This window comes from Carlito syrichta, unplaced genomic scaffold (genome assembly GCF_000164805.1).
Source record: "Carlito syrichta isolate Samal-C Ts95f unplaced genomic scaffold, Tarsius_syrichta-2.0.1 Scaffold307018, whole genome shotgun sequence".
In the NCBI taxonomy this organism is placed as follows: domain Eukaryota; kingdom Metazoa; phylum Chordata; class Mammalia; order Primates; family Tarsiidae; genus Carlito; species Carlito syrichta.
Genome location: NW_007251114.1, coordinates 67,842 through 82,339, shown reverse-complemented (window position 1 = coordinate 82,339; position 14,498 = coordinate 67,842). Strand labels below are relative to the sequence as shown.

Genomic DNA, 14,498 nt, shown 5'->3' with positions numbered 1-14,498 from the left:
CCAGGCAGGTCTCGAACCTGCGGGCTAAGGCAATCCACTCACCTCAGCCTCCCAAAGGCGTGGGATTATAGGCTGAGCCACCGAACCCGGCTATACCCTCTGTTTCTATAACTCGCTGGAAGGACTCTGAACTCGCTGGAATATGTTAAACTGAGTTACAGCTTATTACAGTGAAAGGATACAGATTAAAATCGGCCAAGAGTGCGTGGGAGTTGAGGAAGGTTCCAGGCATGGAGCTTCCAGTTGTCCCCCAGTGGCTTGTGGATGACATTAACCCTCCCGCCCATACATGCACCATGCATATGGTGTGCCATAATGCTGGCCGGGAAGCTCCCCGAGTGGGACACCCGGGGTCTTTCCTGGAGCTGTCTCCAGCCCCCCCAGGTCAGCTGGTATCTCCTGACCCAAGCCTCCATCCAGAGTTGGGCTACCACTGAGTTCCTTGAAAGGGGACAGCGGTTCTGGAGGCTGGAAGCTTGAGGTCAGGGTGTCTCGGGTCGGCTCCTGAGACCTTGCACTTTGGCTTGGTGATGGCCATCTTCCCATGTCTTCACATCCTCTCCCTCTGTCCCTCTGTGTCCAAGTTTCCACTGTGTATAAGGACCCCAGTCAGGTTGGATGGGGGCCCATCCTAATGGTTACGTTTCAATTTGGTGGCCTCTGTTGAGGTCCCATTCTGCGGTATGGAGGGTTAGGGTTTTGGCAATGACTTTGCAAGGGTACACAGCTCGGGCCAAAACAGAAGGCGTAGACTCTCTGGTGTGGACCAAAGCCCCCAGGAAAAACAGAAACTCTTTATCAAGCAGGATGTGCCAAGGGCTTAGATGTCGCCTTCCAAGAGCCGAGGGCAAAGGCCAGGCTCTTCTGGGGCGAGGTTAATGTCCTCACCACCTAGGTGGGTGCACTTGGTAGGCCCACCTCACAGCTGAATAGACCGAGGCTCACATGGCCAGCTTCTGGGCACAGCCAAAATGGAGGTGCCCCCTCAGCTGCTGGTGGGGACTTGCCCCCTCAGCCTGACCCCCCCCCCCTGCCCTCCCCGCAGGCCTGAGCCGGGCCGGGCTCCCGTTTGGGCTGATGCGCCGGGAGCTGGCATGCGAAGGCTACCCCATTGAGCTGCGGTGCCCGGGCAGTGACGTCATCATGGTGGAGAACGCCAACTACGGGCGCACGGATGACAAGATCTGCGATGCTGACCCTTTCCAGATGGAGAATGTGCAGTGCTACCTGCCGGATGCCTTCAAGATCATGTCACAGAGGTGAGCGGGCCCCCAGGGCTTTCTGAATCAAGTGCCTGCCTGGAAGTGCCGGCCCCTGACTGGCATGCCCCGTTCACCCTGAGTCCTGCTTTTATGCATCCAGCATGTTTCCTGAGCACCTACCAGGTGCCGGGCCCTGTGCAGACAGAGGATAAGGCTCAGTCTGTCTCCCCACCACCAGCCTTGTGTCCCTACACTTCACACTGGCCAGTTCCTCCTCTCACCACCTCTTGCGTCCAGAAGCTTCCATGCTAAGATCAGCCAGGGCAGGTTAGAGCTTGCAAAATGGAAGCAATGGCAGGACAAGTGAAGGTGTGGGGAGAGCAGAGGGAGACCCTTTATCCTGACTTGAGGAGGCGTGAGGCTTCCCCCGGGAGGAGAGCACTGACCACGGTGACGGGAGTGTGTGCTGAGGGTGTGAGTGCTGGGGTGGGTGAGACTGTGTGCCAGGGTGTGTTTTTGTGTGTGCATATGTATCTGTGAGTGACTGTTGGAGTGTACAGGCGGGGGGGAAACCAGAAAAAACCCAGAATTATCTTTGGGAGGCCAGACTCCTTGTAGTACAGACTTTCCTCGCTAAGTAACTGTTTTCGGAACCCGTCATATATTTGCCCATTTCACGGTGGGCGATTTATGAGTCTACCTGCCCACACAGCACGGAGTTTCAGCGGTTTTTGACCAAAAATGACATGACCCTCTTGTGCCCTGCCTGCCCTCTCTAGTCAGACCCGATCTCATCCCGAATGACTTTGTTTTGTTTCCCTGGTTGAAAAATTTCCTCAAAGGGAAACATTTCGGGGCTGGGTGTGGTAGCTCAAGCCTGTCATCCCAGCCCTTTGGGAGGCCGAGGTGAGAGGATTGCCTGAGCCCAGGGGTTTGAGACCAGCCTGGGCAACGTGGTGAGACCTCGTCTCTACAGTAAATCAAAAAATTAGCCGGGTGTGGTAGCACATGCCTATAGTTCCGGCTACTTGGAAGGCTGAGGTGGAAGGATCGCCGGAGCCCAGCAGGTCGAGGCTGCGGTGGCTGAGACCGTGCCACTGCACTCCAGCCTGGGCGATGGAATGGGACTCCAATGCACACACACAAAAAGACAAGTTTTGCCAGTGTGGAAGAGGTGAAACAAAAAAACAGAAGCACTAAAAGGCATCAAAACAGACAAGTTTAAAACTGTTTTGAGCAGTGGAAAAAGTGTCTCAGCCGGGCACAGTGGCTCATACCTGTAATCCCAGCACTTTGGGAGGCAGAGGCAAAAGGGTTACCTGAGCTCAGGGGTTCGAGACCAGCTTGAGCAATATGGTGAGATCTCATCTCTACAATAAGCTTAAAAAGTCAGCTGGGCATGGTGGCACATGCCTGTGGTTCTAGCTACTTGGAAGGCTGAGGTAGAAGGATCACCTGAGCCCAGTAGGTCAAGGCTGTGGTGACCATGAGTGTGCCATTGTACTCCAGCCTGGGTGACAGAGTGAGACTCCTTCTCAAAAAGAAAAAGTAACTCAATAAGTATATTGAATCAAGTGGAGAGTACTTGGAAGGTGACTGAAGTTTAAACATGTAAAAATAAATACACAATTTTTTTTTTTAGCCGGGCTCGGTGGCTCAGCCTGTAATCCCGCGCCTTTGGGAGGCTGAGGTGAGTGGATTGCCTGATTCCCGCGGGTTCGAGACCCGCCTGGGCAGCGAGACTTCATCTCTACAATAAACTAAAAAAATTAGCCAGGTGTGATAGCGCGCACCTGTAGTTCCAGCTACTCGGAAGGCTGAGGCGGAAGAATCACCAGAGCCCAGCAGGTCGAGGCTGCGGTGGCCGGGAGCGGCCACTGCACTCCAGTCTGGGTGACAGAGTGAGACTCCAACTCAAAAAAAAAAGAAATAAATACACAATCTTTTATAAATAAACTGGGTTTTTTGGGTCACCCCTTGTATGTGTGTATGTTTGAGTATGTGACTGTGTGTTGTGTGTGAATGTGTGTGGCTTGTGTTTGGGAATGTATGTTTGAGTGTCTGTGTGTTTGTGTATCCATGGGTGGGTGGATGTGTTTCTGGGTATGTGATTATGTGTGTTTGAGTGAATGTGTGTGGCTTGTGTGTCTAGCTGTGTGGGTGTGAACATGCTCATGTGCATCTGACTGTTCTTTGGGTGTGTGACCGTGAGTATGTGAGGTGTCCCTGGCTGAGGCATCACCTGTGCAACACATTACAGAAACTTGTCACAGCCACGGCCAGACCACTAGATCCAGCAGGACTTCCAGTGACACCCGGACTCTCCCCTCCATTCCCCCTCCACCCCCACCCCTTACCCACGGCTCTTCTGGCCTGTTGTAGTTTATTCTCCTCCTAGCATCTGGTGGGTGCTGGGAACACCTGAGTCAGGTCCCATCCCTCCTCTGCTCAGAACCCTCCATGGCTCCCACCTCCCTTGGGGCCAAGGCCAAAGTTCTCCCTGCTGCCCACAAGGCCCTGCATGGCCTGCCCTGACTGCCAGCCCTGACCTCTTCCACACTATCCCTCTCAGCTGCAGCCACACCCGTCTGCTCTGACACACATCAGGCCTTGTCCTCCTCGAGGTTCCCTCTAGGCCTCTGTACTGGCTCTTCCCTCACCTTACTTTCAGCTTTCTCTACCTAACCGTCCGCTCAGCGAGGCCCTGCTGACCACCCTCTACACCTGCAGCCCCCTGGTTCCTAACCCCCTTCCTGTGTGCTTTCTCTCCTAGCCCTGCCTTCCACATGATTTCCATCTGATATCCTGCTTTTTTATTGTGTTTCGTATGTCTTCCCTCACTGGGCTGTCAGCTCCCCCAGGGTCGGGGAGTTTTGTCCATCACTGCTGTGCCCACGGCCAGGTACACGGCGGGCACTTACTGAATGTTTGCATTTCTGAGAGTGCAGGGGTCACTCCAGCTCCTAGAGCCTAGAACGGCAAAAGGGAAGGAGGGCTGGGGCCAGCTCAGATCGTCCCTGGAAGAAGTGGCCGCTGAGGGCCTCGGGAGAGGTTCCGGCAACAGAGCGAGCGTCCAGGGGGCTGAGACAGCGGGCCGGGCCAGAGCTCCCTGATCGGCTCCCAAATCCCGCCTCTCCCCTCCCCCCTTCCCGTTCCTGGCACCCCTGCTGGGCACTCCCAGTCTCGCCTCTGGCCTTCGCTTAGGCTGTGCCCCTCCTGGAGAATCCCCTTCCTCCTGCCCCTCCGGCACCCCGCTGAGTTATTCTCGGGGTCTCGGCCCTGCAGCACGGCCGGCTCCGTGCCGGGGAAGCCCTGGGGGGACGCTGAGCAAGCAGTAGGGTGCCTCAGCCCGACTTCCCTTCCCCTGAGCCCCCAGCCCCTGCTGCTCCACCGTCAAGACCTGCGGGCTCTTTGTATTAGTTAAGGGCACTGCGAAGCTGGCCTGACAGAGACACCCCGGAGTAAATACATCGACCCGACAGACGGACGAGACCCTCCGCCGCAGCCCTGGCTTCCCTCGGTCTTGGCGCTTCCGCCGGAGCCCAGCCCTTAAAGGCGCGCGCCGCGCCCACTCTCGCCTCATTGGCCAGAGCCGGGTCACGTGCCGTCAACCCCGCCCCCGCCTGCAGGGGAGATTGGGGTCTCCAGCTGGGGGCCGGTGGATTTTTTTTCTTCTTTTTGCTGAAGCGCCATAAAATTGACCATTTTATTTATCTACTTATTTTATTTTTTATTTTTATTTTTTTTGAGTTGGAGTCTCATTCTGTGGCCCAGACCACCGCAGCCTCGACCCGCTGGGCTCCGGCGATCCTTCCGCCTCAGCCTTCCAAGTAGCTGGAACTACAGGCGCGCGCTACCACGCCCGGCTCATTTTTTAAATTATTGTAGAGATGAGATCTAACCAAGTTGCCCAGGCAGGTCTCGAACCCGCTGGCTCAGGCAATCCACTCACCTCGGCCTCCCAAGGCACGGGATTACGGGCTGAGCCACCGATCCCGGCTGATTTATCAATTTATTTTAAACGCGCAAGACAGTATTTGTTTATTTGAGTCGGGGTCTCTTCACCCAGGCGGGAGTGCAGAGGTACAATCCCAGCTCGCCACAGCCTCAACCTCCTGGGCTCAGGGCATCCTCTTGCCTTAGCTTCCTGGGTAGCTGGGACTGCAGATGTGCATCACCATGCCTGGCTAACTTTTTTTGGGGGGGAGAGATAAAGTCTCGCTATATTATCTAGGCGGATATTTGTTAGGCTCAAATTATGCGTGTTAGAGTGAACAGTTCAGAGGTATTCCGCACATTCACAACGTCGTGCAGCCATCCCCTCTGCCTACTTCCGGAACACTCCTCACCCCACAAGAAACCCCCATCCCCATTAGCAGGCCCTTTCTCACTTCCCCCTTCCCCCAGGTAACCATTGGCCCACTTTCTATCTCTGGATTTGCCTGTTCTGGACCTTTCTTTCTTTGTGTCTGTCTTTCTTTCTCCTATTTTATTTATTTAATTTTTTTTGTCTGAAGGATGTGTAGTACAATTCAGGATTGGGTATACAAGTGGTCATCGTACAGATAAAGTTTGGGCCTCCTTTTGGTCCTGGTTTGAGATCAGGAACCCTTACTGATGTTGTGTCCCTCACCCCTGCCCCTACCTGCACAATTTTTTATAAACAGAGTCATATACACGGGGCCTTCTTTGTCTGGATTCTTTCACTCAGCACCATGTTTTCAAGATGCGTTCATGTCATAGCATGGAGGGGGGCTTCCTCCCTTTTTTGCGGCTAAATGGTACGGGTGAAACACATTTCGTTTATCAGTTCATTTGTTGGTGGACATTTCGTTGTCTTCACTTTTTGGTGGTTGTGTGTAATGTTGCTGTGAACATGTATGTAGCAGGGACTTGTTTAAACACCTGCTTTAAGTTATTTGGGGTACAATAGTCCCCCTTATCCGCCAGGGACAACATTCCAAGACCCCCAGTGAACACCTGAACCACAGATAGCACTGAACCTTACATATGCCATGTTTTTTCCTGTACATCCCGACCTGTGGTAAAGCTTAATTCATAGATTAGATAAGATAATCAATTAGCCGGGCTCAGTGGCTCAGCCTGTAATCCCACGCCTTTGGGAGGCTGAGGTGAGTGGATTGCCTGAGCCCGCGGGTTCGAGACCCGCCTGGGCAAGTTGGCGAGACCTCATCTCTACAATAAGTCAAAAAATTAACTGGGCGTGGTTGCACGTACCTGTAGTTCCAGCTACTTGGAAGGCTGAGGCGGAAGGATCACCGGTCGAGCTGCAGTGGCTGGGAGCGGCCACTGCATTCCAGTCTAGGCGACAGAGTGAGACTCCAACTCAAAAAGAAAAAAAAAAGATAAGCAATTAACAGGAACAGCCACGAATTCATTTGTTATTAGTGGCTGGGCATGGTGGCTCACACCTGTAACCCCAGCACTTTGGAGGCCAAGGCGGGAGGATTGCTCGAGCCCAGGAGTTGGAGATCAGTGTAGGCAACATAGCGAGACCTCATCTCTACAAAAAAAATTTTAAAAATTAGCTGGGCGTGGTGGCACATCACTGGTAACCCCAGCTACTCAGGAGGCTGAGGTGGAAGGATTACCTGAACACAGGAGGTCAAGGCTGTAGCGAGTGCACTCTAAACTGGGTGACAGAGTGAGACCCCAACTCAAAAAAAAGGCTGTTATTACTAAAGCATTGTTAAGTAAGATAAGGGTTACTTGGTCATAAGTGCTGTGACACAGTGACAGTCAATCTGATAACCAAGATGACTGCTAGTGACTAATGGACAGGCAATAGATCCACTGTGGACACAACCTGGGTAACATGAGACTTCACCATGCTACTCAGAACAGCATGCAGTTGGAAACATGAATTGGTGCTTGCTTTGGCAGTACATGTACTAAAATTGGAAAAACACAGAGAAGATTAGCCTGGCCCCTTGCACAAGGGTAACACGCAATTTCATGAAGCGTTCCATATTTTTTAAAAAAATTATGACTTGTTTATTTCTGGAATTTTCAATTAATGTTTTCAAACCGTGGTGGGCTGCAAATAATAGAAACCTTGTAAAGCGAAACTGTAGGAAAAGGGGGTCTACGATGTATGGATAGCTGGTAACCCTTTTGAGGCCGTGTTCTTTTTTATTTTTTATTTTTGAGTACAGTGGCACGTTCATGGACACCACAGCCTTGACCTCCTGGGCTCAGGTGATCCTTCCGCCTCAGCCTTCCAAGTAGCTGGAACTACAGGCTGTACCATCATGCCCAGCTAATTTTTTGCTTTATTGTAGAGACGAGGTCTCACCATGTTGCCCAGGCTGGTCTCGAACCCATGGGCTCAGGCAATCCTCTCACCTCGGCCTCCCAAAGTGCTAGGATTATAGGTGCGAGCCACTGTGCCTGGTCAAGTGGTCTCTTTTTAAAGGAGATGGGGGTGGATAATATCAACAGACCTTCCTGTGCCCTGTCTCCCCCACCACCCCTCCACTAAATCCTTAGCCTTTTCTCAAGTTATTGCCTCAGTGTTTAGTACTCTTGGTGAGGGCAGGATTGAAGGGGAGACGCGGAGCCTCCTCTGCCCTATTCCTGTCGGGAAGCCTCTCAAACTGCTTCCCACATGCCCATGTCCTGACTGGCCTAGACCCTGACTGTGACAATAGATAGACAGCAGATGAGAAATATGTTTTTGCTGTTGGTAAACGGGTCCCCCTTTACATGCTAGCCAGACCCCCAGGATGTTGACGGGGGTTTCCTCTGAGAATGGCTTTTCCATGAAGACTCTCTCCTGGCTGCCCTGGCTCAAATCCTCACAGCAGCACTGTCCAGAGGGTGGATCGTGTCCTCGAGATGGTCTGAAGTGGACACGGCAGGACACTGAGCATTTCACTGACAGCATGTTTGCAAAGGCACCACCTCACACGTGTTACTTTTCAGTGAACGGTGCAAGGGCTTTAAGGTCAATTTAAAGAAAACCATGAAGGATGTGACAGTATTGGCGACACTCAGAACGAAAGCGACGAAGGGTGGCCGTGAAAGCACTGTTTATGGGTGACACCTAGCCTAGCCCTGAGCATGAGGTGCTGGCGCAGAACATAGAAGAACCCAGGTGGGAAAGAAAGATCAGGCAGGAGACAGAAAACAACACCCACCCAAGGTGCCTGGGCTTGGTGTGCGGCTCCACAGTGCCCTCCCAACCCGGAGGTGCCTTTTGCTTTCCTGACCCTGAAGGCCCCTGCATCTAGGTCTGTTCAGTGCCCTGTCTCTCCTCCGCAGGTGCAACAACCGCACCCAGTGCGTGGTGGTTGCCGGCTCTGACGCCTTTCCGGACCCCTGTCCTGGGACCTACAAGTACCTGGAGGTGCAGTACGACTGTGTCCCCTACAGTGAGTCATCTTGTTCCTTGTGCGGACGCGGGCCCTTTCCCCTGTGAGTGAGCAAGGAGGAGACACCTTGACCTATCACACTCGTGCGCACACGCGTGGGCCCGGGCGCAGAGGGACAGCCGGGCCTGCCCGCTTCCTCACACGGTCTCTTCTCCCACACACCCGGTCACGGACTCTGCCCAGTTCAGCGCAGGCACCTCCCCCAGCCCTCCTTCCCCCGGCCTCTCACCCACTCCTTCACATGGCCCTCTCTCGTCCGCGCACTTCCAGGCCACGTACCGTGCTCTGCTTAGCACAGGTCCACCTCTCCTCTCCCTCGGCCTCCCTCCTCGCACCCCTGCCTCTCTCGACTGCCCCTCTTCCCTCGTCACCCTCGCTCCCCACACCCCACCCAGTTCCCGCCCCTGCCTGGTCACAGAAGCTGGACTCTGCACCCATAGAAAGGCAGACCACCCTCTGAGGCGTGGCGGTAGGTCCGGTGTGAAGGGCTGGGGCCTTCTCGCCAGAGTCACATCGCCTGGTTGGTGTCCCCGTGACCTTGATGGCACTTCCTGTCTGCAGGGGAAGTGCTGCCATGTTGGATGGCCAGTGGCCTCCAGGAAGCCTGAGGAAGGTGGTCTGGCGAGCCAGGAGCCTGGCTGTCTTGCACCTGGCCAAGGGGAGCAGACAAAGACAGGGTCTCTCCTCCTCAGCATCCCGCCCTTAACATCGCCCTTCCTCCCTGCCCTCCTGCTCCGTCCTCCCCATCATCCCTCCCCCCTCCTCCCCTGCCAGGCTCCATGTAACCAACCTCCAGGCATAGGGGGGAGGAGGCAGGGCCACCAGGGTGTCTGAGTGCGGTGGGCAGGGGTGGGGGGGACAGGAGACCCTGAAACTCTCCCTCCTCTCCCCTCCAGCCCCAGTCTTCCCTTCAACCTTTGGTTTCTCCTCGCAGGTGACTCGATGACGCTGGGGAAACAGGACCCCTTGTGTGCTTCCGTAATTCTCTTCTTTCACTCCTCGCCCTTTCCTTTCAGCGCCCGAGGCCTTCAGCCGCCACCCGAGGGGGATGCCCATCTGCTCCTTGAAGCCTCCCCACAGCACTGGGGACACTGCCCACCCCCGCGGCTGAGGCAGCAGGGAAGGAGGGCGGGGGGCAGCAAGCTTAGTACAGGGGGAAGGTCAGGCGGGCCTGGGCCCAAGGCTAGCCTGGGCTCTTGAGGTTTCTGGCTCTGAAACCTCAAGCCAATGGCCTCATTCTCAAGGCCGCTCCAGAGGGAAGTGTGAGTCTGTGAGCTCATGAGTGAGAAGTGCCTGGCCCGGGGCCGGCCACAGAGTTCGCTCCCAGTGGCAGAGTTCTGCGGGCTGAGGGTGCACACCCTGTCGCAGAGGCTTCTTCTGCAGCCCCCAGCGTCCAGACCTGTGCCTGGTTCAGGACGTGCTCAGTCAGAGTGTGGATGCCCTTTATGGCAGCTGAGCCCGGTAGCACGTGGGATGGGGGCTGGGGACCAGACGCCTTCCCTGGAATGCTGCAAGGAACAGGGACCACCCAGGGGAAGCAGTGTGCACCTGGAGGCACAGACGCAGAGGAAGAGGTGCCCATGCGGGTCTGCCAGCTGTGTGGCCATGGCCGTGTGGCTTCCCTTCACTGAGCGCATTTCCCCATCTGTAGACAGGGTTCTTGAAGGACTACCTGTAAGGACTACCTGGCACCCCATAAGCACCGGACACTTGCTCATCATTGCCTTTGTCACTACTACTTGGCTCTTTTTGCTTTTGCTTTTTTGTTTGGAGTCAGGGCCTCACTCTGTCCGCCAGGCTGGAGTGCAGTAGCACAATCATGGCTCACCGTAGCCTCGACCTCCTGGGCTCAGGCCATCCTTCTGCCTCAGCCTCCCGATAAGCTGGGACTACAGGCACGTGCCACCGCACCTGGCTAATTTTCTCTTATTTTTGTAGAGACAAGGACTCGCTATGTTGCCCGGGGTGGTCTCAAACTCGTAGGCTCAAGCGATTCTCCTGTCTCGGCCTCCCAAAGTGCTGGGATTACAGGTGTGAGCCACCACACTCAGCCTGTCACAACTACTTGTAACGCTTCTTAATAATTATGACGATTGCCCTGGTGATCAAAGTAAGTCACAACGGATGATGACCCCAGCTCCTCCCAAGGCAGGTGAGATAAAGAACAGGAGGCAACACTCAGGTGAAGATGCAGGAAAAACAGAAGGCTTGGGGCAGAGAGGAGCCGAGAGACCACCTGGAGCCGAGCCCAAGTGGTCCGGGGGGCACAACCCGCAGAGACCAGGAGTCCGGGACAGAGGACAGCCCAGGGCTGGAGAGCCAGCCTTGAGTCCCTGGGGAGAGGGGACACCGACACACACAGGCACACGGTGTGCGTCAGGGGCAGAGCTAGCTTCCAGTCCTCCAGAGGAGGGGCTGAAGCTTCGGGGGCCGAGAGGTAGCTGAGAGGCGTGGAGGCCCCCGACGTTCACTGAGCACCTCCTGAGTGCCAGGCCTGGGAGAGGCGCGGGAAGGGAGCTCCCCCCTGGGATCCTCAGGGGCCCCGGGAGAGTGAGCCTCTCTGGTCAGAGGTTCCTGCAGGGCCGGGCGCGCAGAGCCTGGAAGCGAGCGGCCTGGGCAGCCACCTGGCCCTGGGCTTCAGAGGCTGGGGTGACCCCAGTGCTGGTGAGGGCGGGTCAGGGCGGTGGGGGTGCCGTGGGGAGGGGCCTGGGATCTCGGGGACCCCCGCAGCGGACAGCCCGACTAACGCTGGATTTGCCTTACAGCACCGCACAGCCTAACCGTGCCCCTTCCTCCCCCAGGTGCCGCCCGCCCACCTGGCTCGGGCAGGCGTGGAGCTCCGGGCTCCTGGGCCCCAGGGGGGGCTGAGCAGAGAAGCCAAGCCTCGGGCTTGCCCCAGGGAGCCCCAGGGAGCGTGGGGGCGTGTCTGTGCCCCCACCTGCTGTCTGTGTCCCACCCCACCACTTTTCCGCCTCTGTCTCCCCACCCAGCGCCCTCTGAGGCCTGGGTGCATCTGCCTGTCCGCCTCTCTGTTGTTCTGTGTCTGGCTCTGCCACCCTCTCTCTGTGTTGGCTTCTTCTGGGTTCTCAGGGCTTGGGGGAACTCAGATGGACTTGGGCGAGGCCAGCTTCAGGGGAAGGAGTTCAGCCTGCTCTCTCGGCTGGGGGGCCCAGGCCCCGGGAGACACTGAACCTCTTCCCCCAGGCTTGCTCAGGAGGGCAGCAGGCAGGGTGGGGTGGGGGCTGCGTGGTTCTTCCCCCCGCTGCTCCCTGGTGCCCCCCAACCAGAGCTCACCTCCCCGCTGGGGCTCCCCCGCCCCCTCCACGATGAGGGGGCTCTGTCGCCTGTCTGTCCCCCCACCCCCGTGTCTCTCTCTGTCTTTTCCTGCCCGTGTCTGCCCGTCCCTCTGTCTCCCCAGTACCCCTCACCCCATATCACCCCTGAGGAAGGGACTTGGGGGCGGGGGCCGAGCTGACGCTGCAGAAGGGGTTGGGAAGCAGCCAGGAAGGAAAGGAGAGGGGGCGTGTGGCCAGGAAAGACACGAAAGCAATTTAATCTCTTTTTTTTTTCTCTTTTTTCTTGCACATTTTTTTTTCAATTTGTTTTCTCTCTCTCTTCCGATGCTTAAAGTAGAAGTGGAGCAGAAAGGTAAACGCACTGTTACCAATGCTAACCCCTAACTCACACTTTGTTCTACCTGTGCCATACTTATGTGACCTCCCTCCCCGGCCCCTTCTTCTCTCCCCGGCCCCCGGTCCAGTGGCTCTCCCCCGGGTTGTCCTCCTGTGGGGTCAGCCCTGGCGCAGCCCCGGCCTCTCCACCCTCCAGATACCCAGGAAGCTCCTCTCTGAGCCCCAGCAGGATTCTTTCTCCACCTCTCTCTTTTTCCGCCTCCCTCTCTGTCTCTCTCTCTCTGTCTCTCCCTGTCCCTTCTTGCTGGTCCCTGGCCCTTGCGGGGACCTGGCCTTCATCTCATACTTGTTTTGCCTCCTTCAGGAGAAGTGTGTAAGCGTCCGGGGCGGGTGGAGGGAGGGACTCCCTTCCTGGCCCCCAGCCGGGGCAGCGAGTGAGCTGTCTCTCTCTCTCTCTTTCTCTCTCTCTTTCTCTCTCTCTCTCTCTCTCTCTCTCTCTCCTTTCTCTTCCTCCTTCCCCTGCACCTTCTACAAAGAGTTTCTGGTCCAGGGGAGGTGGGATGGAGCGGACGCTGTTTTCCTTTTGGGGAGCAGATTCCTCCTATGTCTTGGGCTCCTAGTGGCTTAAGTTCCTTCTGGTTTGGCATTTCCAAGGCCCAGAGCGTTTTGGAGCACGGAGCACCAGCCCCCCGCCCCCGCCCCGATTCCCCTCCCTGACCAGCTGGGGCCCCAGCCCTGGGGAGGGGTGTCAGCTGTCCCCAGCCCTGGGAGGGGGCAGCCTGCCAAAAACAAACAAGCACACGAAACCCCAGGGCAAGGGGATGGGGGTGGGCCTCGAGGTCGGGGGAGTGTGGGGTGGGGGAGCGTGTTCTGTTTCTTTCACCCTTGCAAAGCTGCAGTCAGGGTTTCTTCTGGGCTGTTGTGGCTAGAGGACCAGGGAGAGGGGCGGGAGGGCACCATGGGGGGGGCTTTCACAGACACCACAATTCCTTGCTGAGGACTCCATGCTGGACGGGGCTGTTTGCAGTGGGGAAGGGGCGCTTCAGCTACTGCTGAAGGGCTTTGAGGGCGGATGTCGGTGCGGTCGTTTCCTCCCCAGAAAAAAGTTTCGGGAAATTGACCCGCCTGAGGCCTGCAGAGGGGCAGGGTTGGAAGACACCCTTTTGCCTTGAAATTACAGTGGTCTGTGGAGCTCCCCCTGCCAGGGTGAGCGGGCGGGGTCCCTCTGAGCTGCTCCCCTCCCGTCCCACCCCTCCCCATCTCCGAGAGGCCCTCCTCCCCTCCCCCTCCTGGAGTCTCTCCCTCCCAGCACCAGCCACTCTTCTTGCAGGCCCACTGGTTTGGATGCAGCGGCACTGGCGTTCTCTCTTCGAGAGTGGGGAGGGAAGGGGAGGGCGAGGGCGAAGGGAAGAGGAGATGCTGGGCGCTTGGTGCTGGGGAGGGGTCCTTGTTGCCCAAGGCCCCAGGCAGACCCTTCCTCATCTCCTCTCCTCCCCCTGGGCTGCCTCTAAGCACAGTTTTCCTCTCCTGGCCCACTGACCGGGTCAGGCTCTGAGGCCTCCCTCTGTCCCCTTCACACATCGCTCAGATGCCACATCCTTGGCAGAGGAGCTCGGCTTGGGCAGAGGCCAGTGTGTTGGGCAGAGTTTGCAGGCCGACCCCTCGGGATGGGGAGATGGCCAGGCTCAGGGCCCAAGCCTGGATCACTCTGGCTTCCACCCACCTTTGTGCCCCAGGTTCCCCTCCCCCTAAAAAAACAGGATGCGCTCCTGGCTGCCTTGGGCTGGGGGCCTTTGGACCAGGCTGTCCCCAGTGCTGTGGGGGGAGGGCTGCATGCCCCCCTCCGCCCCAGCCTGCTGGAACTGGGGAGTGAGGAGTGGCTCCTGCCCAAGTCCCTCGCCGCCCAAAGCCCGCACCAGGTTCCAGCCCCACCCCCAGAGCCAGCTGCTTTGGTAACAGGCCAAGCAGGAGCAGAGAATTCACTGCAACACCCCACCCCACCCCAGAGCCCTCTCCCTGGCCTGTCTGTGGGCTCTGCCAGCAGGGAGGTGGCGAGGGAGGCCCAGCGTCCTGGGTGGAGAGACATCTGGACCTCAGGGAGGAGGTGGGGGTTCTGGCCACGCTGACCCCACCAAATCAGTGAAGGGGAGGCTCGGAGCAGTGGCACGGGGACACTACTGGGCAAGGGTGGGCAGGCCGGCGGCGGCCAACGAGATGCAGTTGAGGTTTTCCTCCTTTTCAGGGAATGGGGGGGTGGGGCGGGGCCCCCC

At 57.1% G+C, this 14,498-nt stretch overlaps 1 protein-coding gene across 2 annotated transcripts in view; it reads left to right on the top strand.

Annotated features, from left to right (window-relative positions):
• Positions 1-1,049: 1,049 nt before the first annotated feature.
• The window catches only part of ADGRL1 (adhesion G protein-coupled receptor L1), a 29,085-nt gene continuing 15,636 nt past the window's right edge, over positions 1,050-14,498 (top strand). The window contains exons 1-3 of one of the 2 annotated variants that reach the window (XM_008063735.2): positions 1,050-1,259; positions 8,487-8,596; positions 12,230-12,244. In XM_008063735.2, coding sequence (XP_008061926.1) covers positions 1,078-1,259; positions 8,487-8,596; positions 12,230-12,244 — 307 coding nt within the window. In that variant the 5' untranslated portion in view covers positions 1,050-1,077. The remainder of the gene's footprint in view (positions 1,260-8,486; positions 8,597-12,229; positions 12,245-14,498) is intronic. The other variant, XM_008063736.2, reaches the window with a different exon arrangement.